General features: G+C 42.3%; 1 protein-coding gene across 2 annotated transcripts; it reads right to left on the bottom strand.

The window, feature by feature from the left end:
- Positions 1 to 609: 609 nt before the first annotated feature.
- stam2 (signal transducing adaptor molecule (SH3 domain and ITAM motif) 2) lies at positions 610 to 16,055 on the bottom strand. Of its 2 annotated transcripts, XR_004574575.1 has the most exons (15): positions 15,874 to 16,055; positions 9,503 to 9,587; positions 9,020 to 9,095; positions 8,319 to 8,414; positions 8,009 to 8,155; positions 5,025 to 5,091; positions 4,664 to 4,865; positions 4,259 to 4,353; positions 4,047 to 4,129; positions 3,722 to 3,809; positions 3,536 to 3,590; positions 2,322 to 2,481; positions 1,867 to 2,027; positions 1,479 to 1,759; positions 610 to 1,448 (listed from the first exon to the last, which is right to left on the bottom strand). XR_004574575.1 is itself a non-coding variant. In XM_010879723.5 (14 exons), exons 1-14 carry the CDS (start codon positions 15,911 to 15,913, stop codon positions 1,594 to 1,596), a joined length of 1,521 nt encoding a protein of 506 aa, XP_010878025.1. In that variant the 5' UTR covers positions 15,914 to 16,055; the 3' UTR covers positions 610 to 1,593. The 2 variants fall into 2 exon arrangements, 1 of the variants encoding a protein (XP_010878025.1); XM_010879723.5 differs by having other exon boundaries at positions 610 to 1,759.
- Between the last annotated feature and the right edge of the window lie 1,376 nt (positions 16,056 to 17,431).

Genomic DNA, 17,431 nt, shown 5'->3' with positions numbered 1-17,431 from the left:
CTGCTCAATTAAGACCAAAAAGACCGCTTTAACTTGGTAAATGTAGCCATTTGTCTGCTTGCATTTTGGAAGAGACGTAACTAAAGTGAAAACAATAGTATTGATGCAGAGGCTATATCTTACATGTATAAATCAAATGAAAATGTATCTGATCAGACGCAAACAATCCAGTGAAAGATATACGATACCAAACAGAAATCAAAGTAAAACTGAATTAATTTACAATTTATAAAGGATCAACAAAAGAGAATCCAACCAAACCACTGAAAATATTTGTATAATTTGCATAACAAATTATTTTCTAAATAGACTTTGGAAAATCTGACCACCCGCTGCTCAGAAACATGGAAAGCAGATTAATTAAATAATCATTAATAATCTCTGCGGTGTAAAGCCTTTTCAAGAGAAACATGAAGTTGCTTATTTCCCAATCAACCTCTTCCAACTACTTAAAGTATATAGGGGCCTTTGCCAGGGGCCAGGATACACAACAACCACACACATCATCTAGAGATTACATTCGGCCCGTTTTCCAATCTGTTTGTGCCTTCTGGTCAGCTGCATTGTTTTCATTGTCAAATGAATCATAAAACTCAATGATGGTTTAGCGAGCGCAGAAAGACAGTCACCGAGGGATATACCATTTGCATTAGTAAAAAAGTGATGTGTATAAAAGGTTGGTACAGAACCTATAACAGCAATAATTTAGAAAGGCTGTCTGGTCACAATTAAAAAATATAGGCTATTGAACAATGTTCGTGTTGCTAATTTGATCACCGTGAAGTTGCACGCAAATGGGAAGGAACATTTCTCCTTGCCCCCAGAATGTAGTTGACACAAAGATAATGGCAAGGCAGGCAGTGTATAGAAAACCACTATGTGTGTAATATCTAATAAAACAGGTGGTTGATAATACCAGAGAAAGACATAACTGGAAAAGGGTCAACTAAAGTGGTTGTTCTGTTAGAGCAGAAAAAAGCAGAAAAAAACGAAGCCCTGGCCAGGGTTGGGGTCGGTTCCATACAGAATCAACTGAACTGAAATGAAATTGACTCCAAACCGTGCCTGGACCAGACAAAGACTCCTTCATTTGGACTGACTTCCAGACACACAGACAGAAAGCAAAGCCGAGGGTGACAAGAAAACCAACTTAAGACAATTAAAAGATGTTGATTTAAAAAGGACAAAAAGAGATACCACCATCAACGACACAGTTTCGGAAACGATCAGGCGATCCCGCCCGAAACCAGGGTTTTAGGACGCAAACCAAGACAAGGAAAAAAATCACAGATTTCACCCGCTCCATTCAAACCATTGGTCCTTTGAAAAAGGGGCTGCGGTGGTGAGGAGGCCGGCATGGTGCACCCACACCCCTCAGACACACCCCGGCCTTTACCACAGTCCTCTAGGGGCGTCATCGGAAATGGCAAACTGTTCCTACACAGATCCTATAGGGAAAAGGGGGCCACGCCGCACACCTGGCGCCGTCCTCTGCATCTTTTACATTTTCTCACATGTTTAAATAAAAAGGACAGAAAAGAGGGACGAGGGGAGGACAAACCCACGGCGGCGGTCTGCCCGCAGAGGAAACCTTCACAGGAGAGGCTGCTGGTAGTACGTCTGCTGCTGCGGAGCCTGGTGCGACGAAGCGGCTATCTGATAGGACGCCTGAGGCAGGTTGGCGCTCTGATAGGCCGACATGTCCATCTGCGGGGCCACGCCCATCTGCGGAGGGTAACCGGCAAGTGTGTACGGCGCGCTGCAGTGGGGACAGAAGGGTAGGGCGTTAGCCGAGGACGGACTCACAAAATGGCTGCCGTTCCACGGTGGCTAGTCGCCGAGGCGGGACAGTGAGGTGAAGCCCACCTGTATGGAAGCTGTCCCGGCTGACCATTGGGTGAGGTGACGTTAGGGGGGAGGGAGTGGAGAGGCCCAGGCTGGTCGGAGCCCATATAGGCCTGCTGGGCCGCGGGGCCCTGGGGCATTCCTGGAGGCATGTAGGAGCCGGCTGGCTGTCCGGGGTAACCCTGAGACAGAGAGGGGCAACGGGAAGACGCCGGGTTTAATACGAAAGGACACAAAAACTGACATTAGGAGAGAAGCAGGCGTGCACGACAGGGAGCAGGTTGGTTCTGAAAGGGTCCTGAAGAGCTACAGAGTCCAGACCACTGGGTTCTCCCAGGGACAGGGCCATCCATCACCAAAACAACACACACGGTCATACAAGGTTACAGCCTGAAATGGCATTCTGTTCCCTGTAAATTCCATATGACCGAACCAGAAAGTATGTCACGGTAGTCGGTCCGTTTGTCCTAACTGACCTGCATGGGGACTTGGGAAGCAGCGGCGTAGTGGGTCTGTTGCTGCTGCTGCTGCTGCTTGGAGTAAGCTGTGTAAAACGGTGCCTCATTCATCAGCTTGTTATAGAGCTCCAAGGCCTCCAGGACCTTCACATTCAGCTCTGACAGCTCAGAGTGTTGCCTGGCGGGGAGGGAGAGAGAGGGAGGAGTGACACTAGACCAGACACGTTGGGAGTGTTGAGTCGGAGCACCGTCAACATGCTTTTTGAAGCGTGGCACTGGAAACGTGAGATGAACCGCTACAAACGTCAGTGAAGCAATAGCAGGTATTTTCACTGGTTTCACTTCTCTCAACAACTACACACCGCAGCAATTAATTAGGGCTGTCTGTGCTCTATGCTTTGCAATTTGAAACAATTTAGTAAACGAGCTCATCATGATATTAATCTATTTAAAACAAATACATCCTGAAGCTGCAAACATTATAGCCAATATATCTATTAACTGTCTGACAAACATATAGCCAATATATCTATTAACTGTCTGACAGACAGAATTCCTACACAGCTTTTCTTCACCAGAAGCAGAGACTAAACAAAACAAAGTGGATGCCAACCAGCAACAAGAAGCATTACTTATATCAATACATGACAACATTCAGTCAAGCAATTAAATATTTAGTCTTTCAGTCTCTGCAGCAGTGGGTAGTCATTATGGCAGCGACGGCATCAGCTTACATTTTTCTTGTGCAATTAGACATTTCAGATACAATAACAAACCGTACAGTCTGTGTAGGGTGAATTTTTCAATGCTGTCTAATGATTTTTGGGAATGGTTGTGAATATATATTACATAATTACTTTGGTTCCATGTAGACACATTGCTCTTGCATGGGCTGCTGCACGTCTCAACTTGGGTTTCAGATACGTTGCAGTGACATATCTGTGGGGTAGTTTGACCCTCAGGGGTCCTTCAAATTCAAACTGGGTCCCCTAATAACTTAGAGGTTATCCAACAGTGTCAATTCAAAGGACCCCCAAAGGACCCCCCAGCAACAATTTATTTTTAAAAGTGTATCACACTGGGTTCTGCCCAGGTGATGACTTCCGATATTCATCCAAATAGAGCAAACGAAAATCTATCAAGGTGTAATCCAAACCAGGGCTATAACTCTACAGTGGCCGCCATATTGGCCAACACAAATAACCCGTGACAGGAGGTTCAATTCACTTCACCTGTCAATGTCTTCCAGCTTGTCATCAATCATTGGATTCATCTGCTCACAAGCACCTGTGGTGGGTAAGAAAAGCGGGAATGAGAGTCTGCGCTGCGGTGGGTAGTGTGTGTGTGTGCGTGTACAGTGTCTGTTTAGCAAAGGTGAACATGGCCAACGTCATTTCTCAAGACCATTAGTGTTCTACCCTCTAGTTGGACCAGCTCGGCGCTGTCGGGGGCAGCGTTAGCCGGGTCGGTGTTCTGGAGCAGATACAGCGCCCGGTCCATCTTCTCCTGCAAAGGTGGAGGAGAAGAGGGAGAGGAGGAGAAAACAGAGAGGGAGGGAGACAGTGACTTTTTATGATGACTTCATGATATTTACATTACAATCAGTTGGCTTGCCATTCTTCTAACACAGGTCTGTTTAATAAAAATGCAAAGATCTACATTTGTTCTTCCAGCGGAGGGACTGGACACAGGTGGATAAGCTTAATACCACCGCCCTGCTGGTAGGGAGGGCCATGTCCCTACCTCATCTATGAAGACAGGCTCTGGCTCTAACTTGGCTTCTATACTGGGCTCTTCAGGGGGAGGCGTTTTCTCCACATACGTCACTGGAATAAGAGGGTTTAACATTAAAACATGAAACCAAGCAACTACGACACTCTGCGTTCCTCTGGACATAACCAATGTATGATGGTAAGAGGACTGAGGTACAAGGCAGGACAAAGGGGAAAAGGTACCTAGTTCAGGCTCAGCATTGAGGTTGGTTGTGACAAAGTTGGACGGGAAAAGACCTACTCCTCTATGGTTCTCTCCTTTCCACCAGTTTGGATCACTGTGAGAGCAACATGGTTGTATTGGGTTCAAACATTCATGGAAGTCAAACACGGCCATAGTTTAACTAACTAAATGCTTTTAAAAACACAGTCACTTAAAAGACACTCTTGCCCAGAGACACTAAGTACATTCATCTAAAGATAGGAAGGGATTCAGACGTTTTGGACAGCACAACCAGAGGTGCCACTAAATAATGACTGAAGACCATGTGCTGTTCCCATATTGGCTGATCCACAGTCATCATATAGGTCACACGGCGAGGGGTGGGGGGATGAGTGCCATGTTTCCATGGTAACCTGTAAGCCTACCTGTTGTCCTGGACGAGGATGAGCTCCCCTGCCTTAAAGGTGAGCTCGTTGTCCTCGGCGGCCTCGAAGTCGTAGAGCGCCCGCACCTTCAGGGAGTCCCGGCTGCCCCCGCCCCCGTTGGTGTTGAAGGGGGGGTCGGCGCTGACGGTGAGGGGCCTGGTCTCAGCGTGCTGCTTCTGCTCCTGCAGGGACAGCTCGATGGCTGGTGAGGGGCGGGTACAGACAGAGGGATCGTCAGGTTTACCCTATTCCTGGGTCATCTTCAATAAGGTATCTAATGAATGCATTCATCATTCATCAGCATTACGATCCTTCACTGTTTCATAACACAATAGTGTGGTGCATTGCGTCACATCGGTACCTTTGGCCAGGTCGTCGTCGTCAGAAGGTTTACCGGCAGTGGGGGCGGTGACCTTTAGGCTGGACCCCTGTTGACACAGATGATGAGACGAGGTTGGTTAGAGAGAAAGCCTTCTGAACTAGCGGGGATTTGGATTAGCTGGGACTGGGAGGCCCCAGCCTGGATATGTACTGCAGGCTTTACAGGTCCTATCTTGATAGCCAACGGAAAATAAGCAGTTTCTTCAGGATTACGCTACTGCTAAATTTGGGAAATCAACAATGTCCTACTTAGACCAATGCGTCATATGCAAACCTTGACATATGAAGCACTAATCCCCGTTATTGGTGGAATACCAAATAATACATGAGGAAACTAATCGGGAGCTCACACCTTAAACAGACCAAGAACAACTAGTCCCACCCTAATTGCACATGTAAAGAGCGTTTACCAAATGACTAAAAACTTAGATCTCAGTCTAAAGTAAAACAACAGTCTCCATTAACACCAGCAGGACAAACAATCTTATCGTGGTCTATAGGAAAGGAAGGGGTGAGAACACCCACATAACATTCACAGGCTGGAGTGGGATGGGGAGGGAGCTTAAAGTTCCACAAATAAACAGGATTCACACAACACAAACACACACGTCAGCATCTTCACCCAGAGGAGGTTCGGGCCCGCAGACTATCAAAAATGTATAGCTTACAGCTGCCCAACTGACAGCATCCTGGCACAGCTGAAGAAGAAAGATACTGGTCTAAAACTAGACCGACAGTGGCAATTACTGCTGTAAATCAATTGCCAGATAGTGTTCGGATTTGGCTTTTAGAGACAATGAATGTTGGGGCGATTAGATAGGACCTGGGACCTGCGTCTGACAGTTGAGATTTTTTCGATGAGTTTGCAGTGGAACGAGAGATTAACCTGTAGTTCCAGAGCTAAGTGGGCTGTGAGCTACTAGTGGCCCACAATCAACCAGCTGTAGACCTCCCATACTGCATTTCCTTTTAGCCAGCACACCATCTCTGAGAGTCCCTCGCTTTAGCAATGGGGTGATTTGAAGGGATTCACAGATAAGAATGACTGGCTGATAGCTGACATCACAAATGTCAATGCCAATGTTGTCACGCAAGTACCGGTGTTCCCTGGCATAAAATAAAAATGTTGATTCTGATGATACTTCAAATTACAAGAAATTATATATAAATATATGTATTTTGACAAAAAAAGTAAGAATAACAAAAGTAAGCTAAAAAAGTAAAAAAGGTATTATATAACAATAAATGTAAAAGAGATTATCTTTCGGGTACACATTATACAATGCACAGATATAAATGGAGTAAACAGGAATTAGAATTTATAAACAAAGGTAAAAGAAATCATTTAAAATAGGACGCCCATTCAGGCAAAAGCGCAATCACTAAAAACATCAGCCATTTTAAAGCAATCAGCTGAAACAGAAAATGACTTTCCATCTTCTATTCAACTGATATCAATTGCTGTTTGATATATCAGTGCATACTCAATGATTACAATTAGAATTCTGGTTCAACAGAAATACTAAAGACTGTATTCTTGTATTTCATTAAATTCATGCGCAAATAGCTAAGGATTCTACAGCGCTGTAACAAAAATCAATCTAACCAAGGGCTGTATTCACAAAACATCTCAAGGATGAATGTAGCTCCGAAATGATTTAGCAGTAACAAAAAAATATATGGGCGTGTCAGTTCTATCTTAAGACCCCCTACATTTTAGGTCTAAGAATATTTCACAAAGCGTTTTAGTGCTAAAACCAGCTCCTAAATCTATGAAAAGGAATCTATGTAAGGAATAGTCAAGAGGACTCCTAAATCACTAAGACCAAATCTAAAAGGGCTGATGCCGGGAATCCGCCTTGTAATCAGGTTGACATTTTAGAAATATTTGATGATACTGAGCTTCTAACAAGGTATAGCCTTAATCACTAGGGTGTTATGATCATAGTAGAGCTAGTCAGGGATGCAGTCACTTCCCCACCAAACAGAAACAACCTAATAACATTGGAGATCAAGGTTGTGACAACTCCACGCCAGGGAAAATGCAGCTATGCAGCTACTACGTATCTCAGGCATCTGTCAGTAGAACATTACCTCAAACAATAAATGCCCTCGCCAGACCCCATATTGTGTGACAAATCATTCGGTTTGCTTGTGATGTTGGCCAACTACAAAGAAACAAAGCCAAATTCATGGCCATAGCTGGACCACCCAGCGTAGTTGGTGGTGGGACACATAATTGCACTAATTATTGCACCATCAAAAGATTTACACGCGTTTCTTTGAGCTGCCAGACATGTAAGAGGCTGACAATTAGCTGAGGATATCTTGACTAGTCAGTTTAATCAGTGACACTTGGCCTACATTTTAATTTGAATATCTTTATTTCAATATGGCCACATGACACATACTTCTACAATATTGCTAGGATGACAGAGACCCCTCCCCTATCAGCCAATCACTGTGGGCATAGTAAGTAAGCTTGTTCATGGAACACATCATCCATAGTCACCCTTTCCCTTAGCTTAAGCCTTCACCCCATTCCTTAGTAAAAGTAGGTTTTAGCAGCTTTGTGAATAGGTTTTAAGAGGAAACTCTTAGCAAGGAACTGTTAGTGCTGTTTTGGAGTCCTCCTGGTGGTAAGATAAAATGTTTTGTGAATACGGCCCCTGGTCTTTAACTTAATCTGGGAAGGCGGAGAAGCGTTAACATCATGTTCTTGGTGCAAGTGATGAAAATCGCTTTGTTTGATGCAGCAGAAAACAGTCGTTTTGGTTTCTTGACAGATAAGAGGGTAGAGTACTGATTCAGTCAATCTGTCATTTTCTTCAAACAGACAGAGCAAATACCCACAAAGAACAAAACATCCAAGTCCTCTGACACCAAATGTGTCAAATGCAACACACAAGGGGGAAAAGCAAGCAGAGATGGGAGACGCTTGGTTGGGGTGACGGACAACCTTACCTGTGAGCCAGATGATGAGAAGACAACCCCCTCTTCTTTTAGAGACTTGATGGTGGCGCTGATCAGACTGAGCTGTGGATCTTTCTGGAACTCTTCACACCACTCCACCATCATCCCCTTCAGCTTTTCACAAACCTTTGGGTGGGCCTGCGCCAGGGATGATAGTAAATTAAGTCATTAATTTGATTGACGCAAAACAATCGTAGAATGTATACTAATGAGTTGCAGCCATATGATTGTTATCTTCAGAATCTTAAGACTGTCAATAAATCACAAACATTTTCACAAAAACTTGGGAGAACTTTTGCACCTTGCTCAATACAGTTCGGACTTCAGTGGCGAACTCCCGTGAGCAGATTTCTAAGTGAAAGATTCTTCCACTGTTATTGACACAGGCAGCAAGCAACTGAAAGTGGGAGAAAAGTCAAGTTAGTAGAGTATTCTGCTTGGATTCTCCCTACAGAGATTTTACAGCAGTAACAGGCTGCCCACCGGACAAAAACATCCAATAGCAGACATTATGTGATTATTTTATCAAGGGATAAAACTGTTAGTTGGAAATACAGTCACTTTTGGGCTTTAGTTGTCAATTTGTAGAGTACACATTATTCTTTAATAATCATCTAAAGCCCCCTTGACTAGCCGCAAATGAGACCCATGGCTGAATATAACTGCCCATCCAAGCTTTTCATTTGAACAGGAGCAAAGATTAAACTCCCAGTTGAATACAAGATAAACGATTAGGAAATAGAACAGCCATGTGACAGTCTTCTCTCATGGTGAGTCCGAGAGAAAGGTGGAATTAAATCAACTTTGTCTATGATAAGTCACTTAAGTTCTGCATGCCGAGAGAATAAAACACCGGACCGTCACACACCTTCAGGCAATTAATATATTGACATTGGCCAGGCTTTACAGAAATAAACCTGTTATACAGCAAGGAAGCCAACTGGAGTTTAGTGGAGGGTGGTTTCATGGTGAGTAACACAATAACTATAACAAGAGACTCACAGTGAGGGCCTGCATGGCTACATGTGGAACCTTGTGATTGACTCTCTTCATTACAGACCTCAGGCAGTCCTTAGCTCTGGGAAGACAACATGGGGAGATGATTAGTATGAGGTGAGCATGATTAGTATGTCACAGGTGGTAGTGTTTCAACATGTATACAATCTGCAATGAACACATCTACCAAATGCTGTCTAGATATACAGCACCGGAACAAATTAAGAGACCACTGCACCTTTTCTTTCCTTTTCAAACAAGTCGAAAAGGAAGGTTTTGAGTGAGGAACAGTAGGTTAAAATTAAGAGACCACTGCAAATTGAAAGCTTCTGTTCTTCACTCAAAACTTTCCTTTTCAACTTTTTTGGTCTTAAATTGTACCATTCCTTCCTGGAGTCACACCTTGATGTCTATATCTGCCCTCATACAAGACATGACAAGTTCTAGGAAAGCCCTTTTAGCAGGACAGGAAGTCTCATTCCAGCTTACCCATTGGGTGTATGTCCAACCCTGTCACAAATATCCATGATCAGGCCCCAGTCCTCCACTGTATTGGTTTCACTGGTGGCTTTCTCTAAACATGTGAAAAAGGGAATACATGTGATGGTAATATGATACACAGTTCTTAGAAAGAAGTTTATTTACATGTAACATTTGCATGAAAGTAATAACATTTGAATGACACAGCTGAGCTCCCGGAGTCATTCAAATTCAGAAAGCACACTGTAGAGTACCTACCATCCAAGATAGTTCTGAAATAATTTCTGCTAAGATTTGCTTTGTAAAATTAAGCTAACTGACTGCACCCAAATCGCCCCTTTCAGTCTGGAAGATTCAAAGAGAAAAGTGTCAGCTAATGTGTGGGTCCCATGTTTCATGAACTGAAATAAAATGATCCCAGAAGATCACAAAACACACATCTGTATCCTCTGTCATTTGAAATGTATAATTAATATGTACCGTATGAATTTGGATATGCTTGAAAACATGAATTTGTTTTTTCCATTTCCATAAGCCTGTCTGAAGTTTAGGTTTCCGGACCAATGGAACAGCCTGTATCAACGTAAACACGTTCTTCTCCCATGTGGCACTAATGTTATGCATACCATAGCAAGCTAAGCATTTTTAAAACGCATCCTTTTAAGCATTAAAAAATGTTGGGCAACTACTTCTGAATTAGGTTTGATTACATAAACCATTAGATGTTCGGAAATATCAAGTGGAGCAGTGGTTTGGAGCAGTTAATGGGGCTGCACCAACACAATGAACATTTGAAGCAAAATAATAATTGAGATTATAGTGTAATCATTGCAGTGGGAGATGTAGTGAAGAAATGAAAGAATTAAATGCATAAGCACTAGCCCTCGTTGCTGCTTTGTTTTAAAATGATTGTCTTCGAGATGTAGCCACTTTTCACACAAAAATTATAATCAAACTCTAAAGCGACCTACATATGGGCCACAGTATTGGTGAAGGTCCCATAGACTTTCAATGGGAGTAGGGTGGCAGGCATCAAAACGCTAGCAGTTATATAGCGGCGCGGCACGTAGGCCTCAAGCCCTTGAGTGGCATTGCATCCCATGTACACTGGCTAACGTTGCGCCCTATCTTGCGTTGGGTAACACGCATACTGAATCTTATTTGAAAGGCCCTTGAGGAACCAAAATATTGAATCCGTTTAACGGTTCCGGTCCACGGTTCCGGTCCACGGTTCCGGTCCACGGTTCCGGCATGCCCGCCACCTCAGATGGGTAGAATTCATTTTCTATGAATAGCGTCAAGGCGTCGTTGGCGGTTGAACAAAGCATCTCGGAAAGACAGCGTGGCCGTTTGAGCTGTTCTGGCACCTCAAGTAGGGCCATGGTCAATTTTCTGCAAATTAATCCGGCTAATGCCAGGCATCCATCCAAAGGAGGCAGACTCTTTATTAATAAGGGAGGGCCTTCCATGTGGGTCCTGCGTTGTACTGCAAGAGCACATGTGAAATGTGCTCTACCTGAAACGTTCTGCTACCAAATGGAAGAAAAGCTCATTATAGCGTTTGCAGGGTTTCCCCATTTAATATAACCCTTCCTAGCCATCCTACAGAGACACTGACAGGCTCAATAATGTTTGGAGGATGGTGGCAGAGATTGTGGGGGTCTCAGGTGGGTTTTCTATGTTAGCACAGTGTGAATTGTGTGCTCTGTTTATTTAGCATTAGTTGTTTGTTTTATATGGCAGCACCACAGAAACCTAATGGCTGCTAGCATAATACTCATAATAATGTGTGCTTTTATTTTGACCATGAGTGAGAAAAGAGATTGCTCAGCTAAATTTAGAAAGTTCATGAGATGTCAACACAGCCCTCCCCCGCCATAAAACAAAACCCCATAGCGGATATGCCCATAAGCGTCCATCTGAGGTAAGGCAGGGCGTTTGCAGACAAATTCGTGCTGGAATAGTGGACGTGCGAAAGTCTTGAGCAGCCGCCGCCCATGTCAACTAATGAACAGAGTTGGTCAACAAATCAAACTGATACTTATTGACAACAATACATTTTTCACTGCAGAAATTGGAGCACAAATGAATCTCGTCTGTTTCTGATGAGTTATAAAATGTTACCCTGGAGTAATAATTATTATTATTATGACAATTTATCTTCATACTTATAACAATAATCATAGTCTCCTGTTCATAGGTTAAAAACGGCACAGATTAGAATTACAAATAATATGCTAACCGAGACAAATACATTACGTGAAATTGACAAACACGCACACAAAAATAAAATGTACCATGTCTATACACCCCTCATGCTAAGCAGATTTTTCTCCATGTTCAGTTGCCATTTGCGGCGGCCTGTCTGTTCGTGCCTTAACTCTCTACACTAAAGGAAATTGAAAGGAGGTTAGTCATCACATTTTCCACCTAACAGCAGGGACAGCGGCATCTAGTGGTAATGGATAACAAACACACCCAACTTCAACAACAAGTCTTTCTGAACAAGATCAGCCATTTCTAGCATAACTGTCTGTTATTTTAATGCACTGGTAAACAAAGGCACATTTTGCTATTAAATATAGACTAACAGCTTGCACAGACAATTTTTTATAGAAATGCATGCAGGTAAAAAAAAATGTTTAGATTTGAATATTCATTTTAGACTTGCGGAAGACCCCAGAGGTCATTTTTACCTATGCATTATTTAGAAAACTTTCTTAGTCACATTTCAACCAAACATGCATGATAATCGTATCAGTTTCTACGAAAACGTTATCAGAACGGAGATGGTCAGGCTTGAATAAACGCCATCTTCCACTTAAGGCACAAGCCGTTCCATTAACACAATTAAGCAGTGCCTTGACAACGTTACCTCAAACCAGGCTTAAACAAACTTGCATTGTGCACGCGCATGGAGTGCATAAGCAGTCCAGAACAAGCGCTCATCGAAATGAAGATGCTATGTCACAAAAAACTCAAGTTGTGATCTTCTCAACAGCAGAACAAACCCTGCTGTTGGGACTTCATGAAGAATTTAAAAGGAGTCATCACTAAAAAAAGGCAATACTGCTGCAAATGACAAGGCGAGGGAGATGGCTTTGCAAACAATTGCTGATGTCTTTACAAGGGCCAACTGAATACCCAAAAAAGAATTTGGCAACGGCTATTATATATCAGGCAACTTCCATCGCAGATCATCTGTCAGCATAGAGGGTCATCAGTGATGTGGCACACTTTGCTTGCCAGAGCATTCATTTTAAATTGCTCAGCATGACAAGGAAGAGTTAATGCAGTGGTGTCTTTCAAAATGTAAATTACAGTTCAGAATCATCGCAACATTGCTCACATTCCAGAATGTGTTATTTTTACTTTGGGTCTGACATTGTGCGAGGTTTTAATCTGGTTTTGCATAGGCCTTCTGTAGGTACATGTTAGTGTTATGACAAACTTAGTTACTGTAGGAAAGGAAATAACAGATTTTTTACCGATTGATGATAAAGTGAAACATTCTCTGTTCAGTACAGTTACTACTTTGTGTGAGGCAGACATTGAAATTGACACTTATGTGAACAACTGCCAGGGTAACAGGATTTAAATCCAAAGAAGTGTTGCCATCAAAACATATTTGATCTATTTGTACAGATGTGCACATTTCATCCAAATCCAATTCTGCCTGACGGTGGACAGAAGCCCCCAGTAGATGCTTGTACATTTAGACTATGGAAAGATTTACGATTGACATAGTCTGCATCCACAGGTCCAGATGGGGTCTGGCATGCACAAGGGTACAGTCTATTGTGCCTATAACATTGGGGAAGGCTGAAAAAGAGGATTACGTTAATACAGAGTCTTGTCTACATGTAGGCTACTTTACATTTATTTTAATGGTCACATACCTGCAATTGAATAAAATGTGTTTCAAGATGACCAGGGAAAGTGGTGAAAATATTCAGGTACTGCTTTAGAGGAAGGCATAACCTTATTTCCTGGCATGCAGTTTCCTTTGCAAGACCTTCTGAATTACCAACACTGTACAAAAATGTCCCACATGCAAAGAAACACAGAGCTATGCAGACCGATAGAACAGTGGTCAAGGCTTGGCTACATAGAGTGTGCTTAGATATGTGGTTCCAGCAGACTGCATAGGTAAACTTTGCAGGGCCTACTGAACCTGTACCTCTTCCACAGATACTCATCAGGGAAGCCCAGTGGAGAACTTGTCTCTGAAGACCCATGGGCCTGGTGGTGTAAATGCTTTTTGTAGAATCTGAGCACCTTCATCCACAAGGTTGTTGAGGAATGGACATGCCATATTAAGTTGCAACTGGCTGGTCTTTAGATGCACTGCTTATATAGGCTAAATCTCAAATGGCATACTTGCAAACTATATAGTATGCCACATTAGTATGCGAAAAGATTAGTATGTCTCAAAACAAAGTATGCTGAAAATAGTATACCAATGGTCTATTATTTCTGGTGGATTTTCATTTTGCACAGTGAAAGAGAAGGGGTTGTCACGATTCTCTTGTCTTTTCACTTGATGAAACAGTCAGTTATTGTCACCTATATTGATAGTTACTGCATCAATGTCGAACATTGTTGTGCCCTGAAATGAAATCGTTTTGGCACTGTAAAGTTCGTATTCAGTCTCGCTAGAAATTGCTATTTTCTGCTTGACTATTTCAAGCAGTAAGATACTAGTATAACTGGCTTACAAGCTTTTAAAACAGCCAGTTGCAAAAGCCATACAGTACATAGATTATATTTGTGGTGGAAGTAAACTTCATATAAGAAATGTTAGTCAGATTAACACAATTCTTAATGGTGTCAAGCAAAATACTCAAACTTGACGTGATGTTAATGCGCAACAAAATGTAATGTTGAGACACCATATTATGACAACGTAGGTCCCAATCAGTCCCAATACTGGCATAGCTTACTATATACTAAACAGTATGTACTTTACCATCATTCTCAAAGTATGTACTGTACTTGCAGTACGTAGCATGCGATTTAAGATTCAGCCATAGTCTAGGCCACAGGTGTCAAACCGGTTCCACGGAGGGCCGAGTGTCTGCAGGTTTTTGCTCTCTCCTTGTACTTGATTGGTTAATTAGGTCACTGATTGGTTAGTTTCTGCCCTCACCTGGTTGTGTAGGTATGAACTAGGAACCAATTTATAGGAAAAACCAAAAACCTGCAGACACTCGGCCCTTTGTGGAACCGGTTCGACACCTGTGGTCTAGGCCAATGTTACCCAATCCTGGTCTTCAGGACCCAAAGGGGTGCACGTTTTTGTTTTTGCCCAAGCACTCACACACCTGATTCAAAGGTTGCCCTACCAGTTACGCGCTTGATTGACATATTCAACCTATCACAAAGTCCCCAGGACCAAGATTGGGAAGCACTGGTCTAGGCCTATGTCAATTAACTATTGGCTTTTGAAGACAGTGAAAGTGGTAAGACATGCTTTTATTTTTTACTTGTTTATTTTTATTGATATGTTCTTTGGAACTAAATTTAACAACGTCTTTTCATGCTTGGTCACAATGACAGAAAAAAAGTCTGAATTTGTGTTTCCGAACACGGACAGGTAACGCTAGCGAGAAAATACATTGAACGTTTTTTGGGGATTCTAAGGTAACTTATTCAGATGTATAAGTTATCTTAGTTACTGAGCAGGGACTCCTATAAGCCACAGTAAGGGAACAGAACTCTCACTTAAATTAACCAAACGTATCGAAATAAGCCTGGATTTTCCATTATCTGCCTTGATGGAATACCCCCCAGGTTTAGTTTTTTATCATTACACAACCTTTCCAGTGTTGTATTGCCTCTGTCGCTAATCAAACATTTTACATGTATATGATCTTTGTATGACATTGTCCTCGTCACTAGCTGGGCCTGTATACCGAGCAACAGTGGGGTTTGTTTTTTGTTTTGAATTAGTACGTTCAGAACACGTTCTGAAGACACTCGAGAACAGCTAGGAAGAGCCAGGGTGAAAAACACCTTAAGCCCCCCCCCGTTACATTACTGGGTAAACCCAAAGCTCGCAAAATGCTAGCTGGTTAGCGAGCTAACTGATGACTGCCATACGAATTACATTACCCTGCTAGCTAAATTAGCTAGAGAAAGAGTTTACCAATCCTCATATACCTAGCCATTTTTATAATATCACATTTGATCGTAACTTCAAGGTATCAAGAGAAATATAGCCAGGCTAGCTGTTGATAGCTCGCTGGCAAGTGGTTCTCTAGCTAGCTACTGCTGTAAACTACGAAGATACTGTTAATAACGTAATACCGTGGCTGTTTTAACTTACTACGCTAGTAAGACACTCCAAACCAAAACGCCAAATGAAGCGCTCAACTTACCAACATCTTGCTCAAATGGATTTTGGGAAAATAAAGGCATGTTCCTTTTTTTAAATAAACCGACGTGGTTAAGTATGAAAACTCAAGAATATGTATTTCAAGAATATACAAAAATCCCTTCCTCATCCATCAACTGTTCTTCTTCAGTAGGGTTTTGCATTGGTTGGTTTCCAACAATTGTGGTGTATTACCGCCACCTACTGTGTTGGAGTTTGGGATAGACTTCAGGGAGGAGCTAAATCCTTCCTGCCAACCATATCTCCCCAATGGATACAAACCGTACTCAAAGGTGCCTTTTTCTTTTTTATGCTTTGGTTGGCTTTCGTCTTTCTAGTTAGAAGAAATGATGTAGTTTGTTTTTGCTCTCAACAAGCCAGTTAATCTGAGAAGTTCCAGATGCTTTGTTTTTTATAGTGTTTGCTGTGTTAATTCACTGCCAAGCTAGTAGGGGTGTGGTTTCGTCCTCCCATGGCTGCTTTCTATTGGTATTTAGTCTTCTTCATTGCCTTAACCAGAAGCTTATAGCTCCATCTTTTGCTTATATACAACCCCGTTGGTCGGACGCTGCGTAAAATGCAAATAAAAACAATTCAATGATGTGCAAATCATTTATCTCTATATAATAAATTGAAAATAGTACAAAGACATATCGGGGGTATTTCAGAAAGCAGGTTTAGTAAAAACCTAGAGGTAGTTGACTCAGAGTTGATGGAAACTCTGGGTTTACGGTATTAAAGAGCAAGTTTCAGCGTTTCTCTTGAGTCAGTTACTACGACAACATACTCCGTGAAACTAACCTGCCCGCTAACAGGTTTTATCCAACAAACAGAGTTTGTCCTACTCTTTCACTGAAACCTGCCATCTGAATGTGTCACATAGGGCGTGTCCTTTTCTCGGAGACAGTAGAAGCACAAACACTCCGCAGAAATCTCCGTTGGGAGTGATCAGACACCGTTTGAATGTTTTATCATTCCCTAATGATTATCTGTTTGAGAATTACAGTTTTTCTGCACAAAATATAATCTATCTGAAAAATATTCTCAGCCCACATATGATATATGGTGGACATGGTCTCAGTTCGGAACAAATTTTTTGTGTTGCAGTTTTCTGTATAACATCGGTGACGCTGAGCATATGTCGGGCTGTCAGAGATGTGACTCTCGCTCTGAAACGTTTTCTGTAAACTTTAGTAGCCTAGTGTTCCTAATTCACAGACACACAAAACTAATCAAAAACTTATTCCACAGATTTGCGGGTATCAGTCTATGCAGTAATCCGTTTATTTTGTATGAAGCTTTGAGACTTGAAACTTTTCCTGTTTGAAGTATACCTTTTTATTTCTTTTTCAGTTGCTGCCAAGTACGTTTTGTGCCTGTTGGGTTGCACCTGCATAAACAGATGAACTCACTTGATCTAGGCAAGCGAACTCGGCAGTGAAAACTGACCAAAAGCAACTATACTTCCTGAGGAGACTCAAGAAGTTGGGCATGTTTGTAAAAACTCTCACCAAATTCTACAGGTGCACCATTGAGAGCATCCTCTCAGGCTGCATAATTGC

The sequence above is a fragment of the Esox lucius genome, chromosome 16 (genome assembly GCF_011004845.1).
Source record: "Esox lucius isolate fEsoLuc1 chromosome 16, fEsoLuc1.pri, whole genome shotgun sequence".
In the NCBI taxonomy this organism is placed as follows: Eukaryota; Metazoa; Chordata; class Actinopteri; order Esociformes; family Esocidae; genus Esox; species Esox lucius.
This window is presented reverse-complemented; position numbering and strand designations above follow the sequence as displayed.

Coding starts and splice junctions, on each gene's coding strand:
- stam2 (XM_010879723.5), bottom strand. CDS start 15,913: ATGCCTTTATTTTCCCAAAATCCATTTGAGCAAGATGTTG. Junction 8,415..9,019: donor TAGCCATGCAGGCCCTCACT/GTGAGTCTCTTG, acceptor TCCCACTTTCAG/TTGCTTGCTGCCTGTGTCAA. Junction 5,092..8,008: donor TCTCATCATCTGGCTCACAG/GTAAGGTTGTCC, acceptor CTGTGTCAACAG/GGGTCCAGCCTAAAGGTCAC.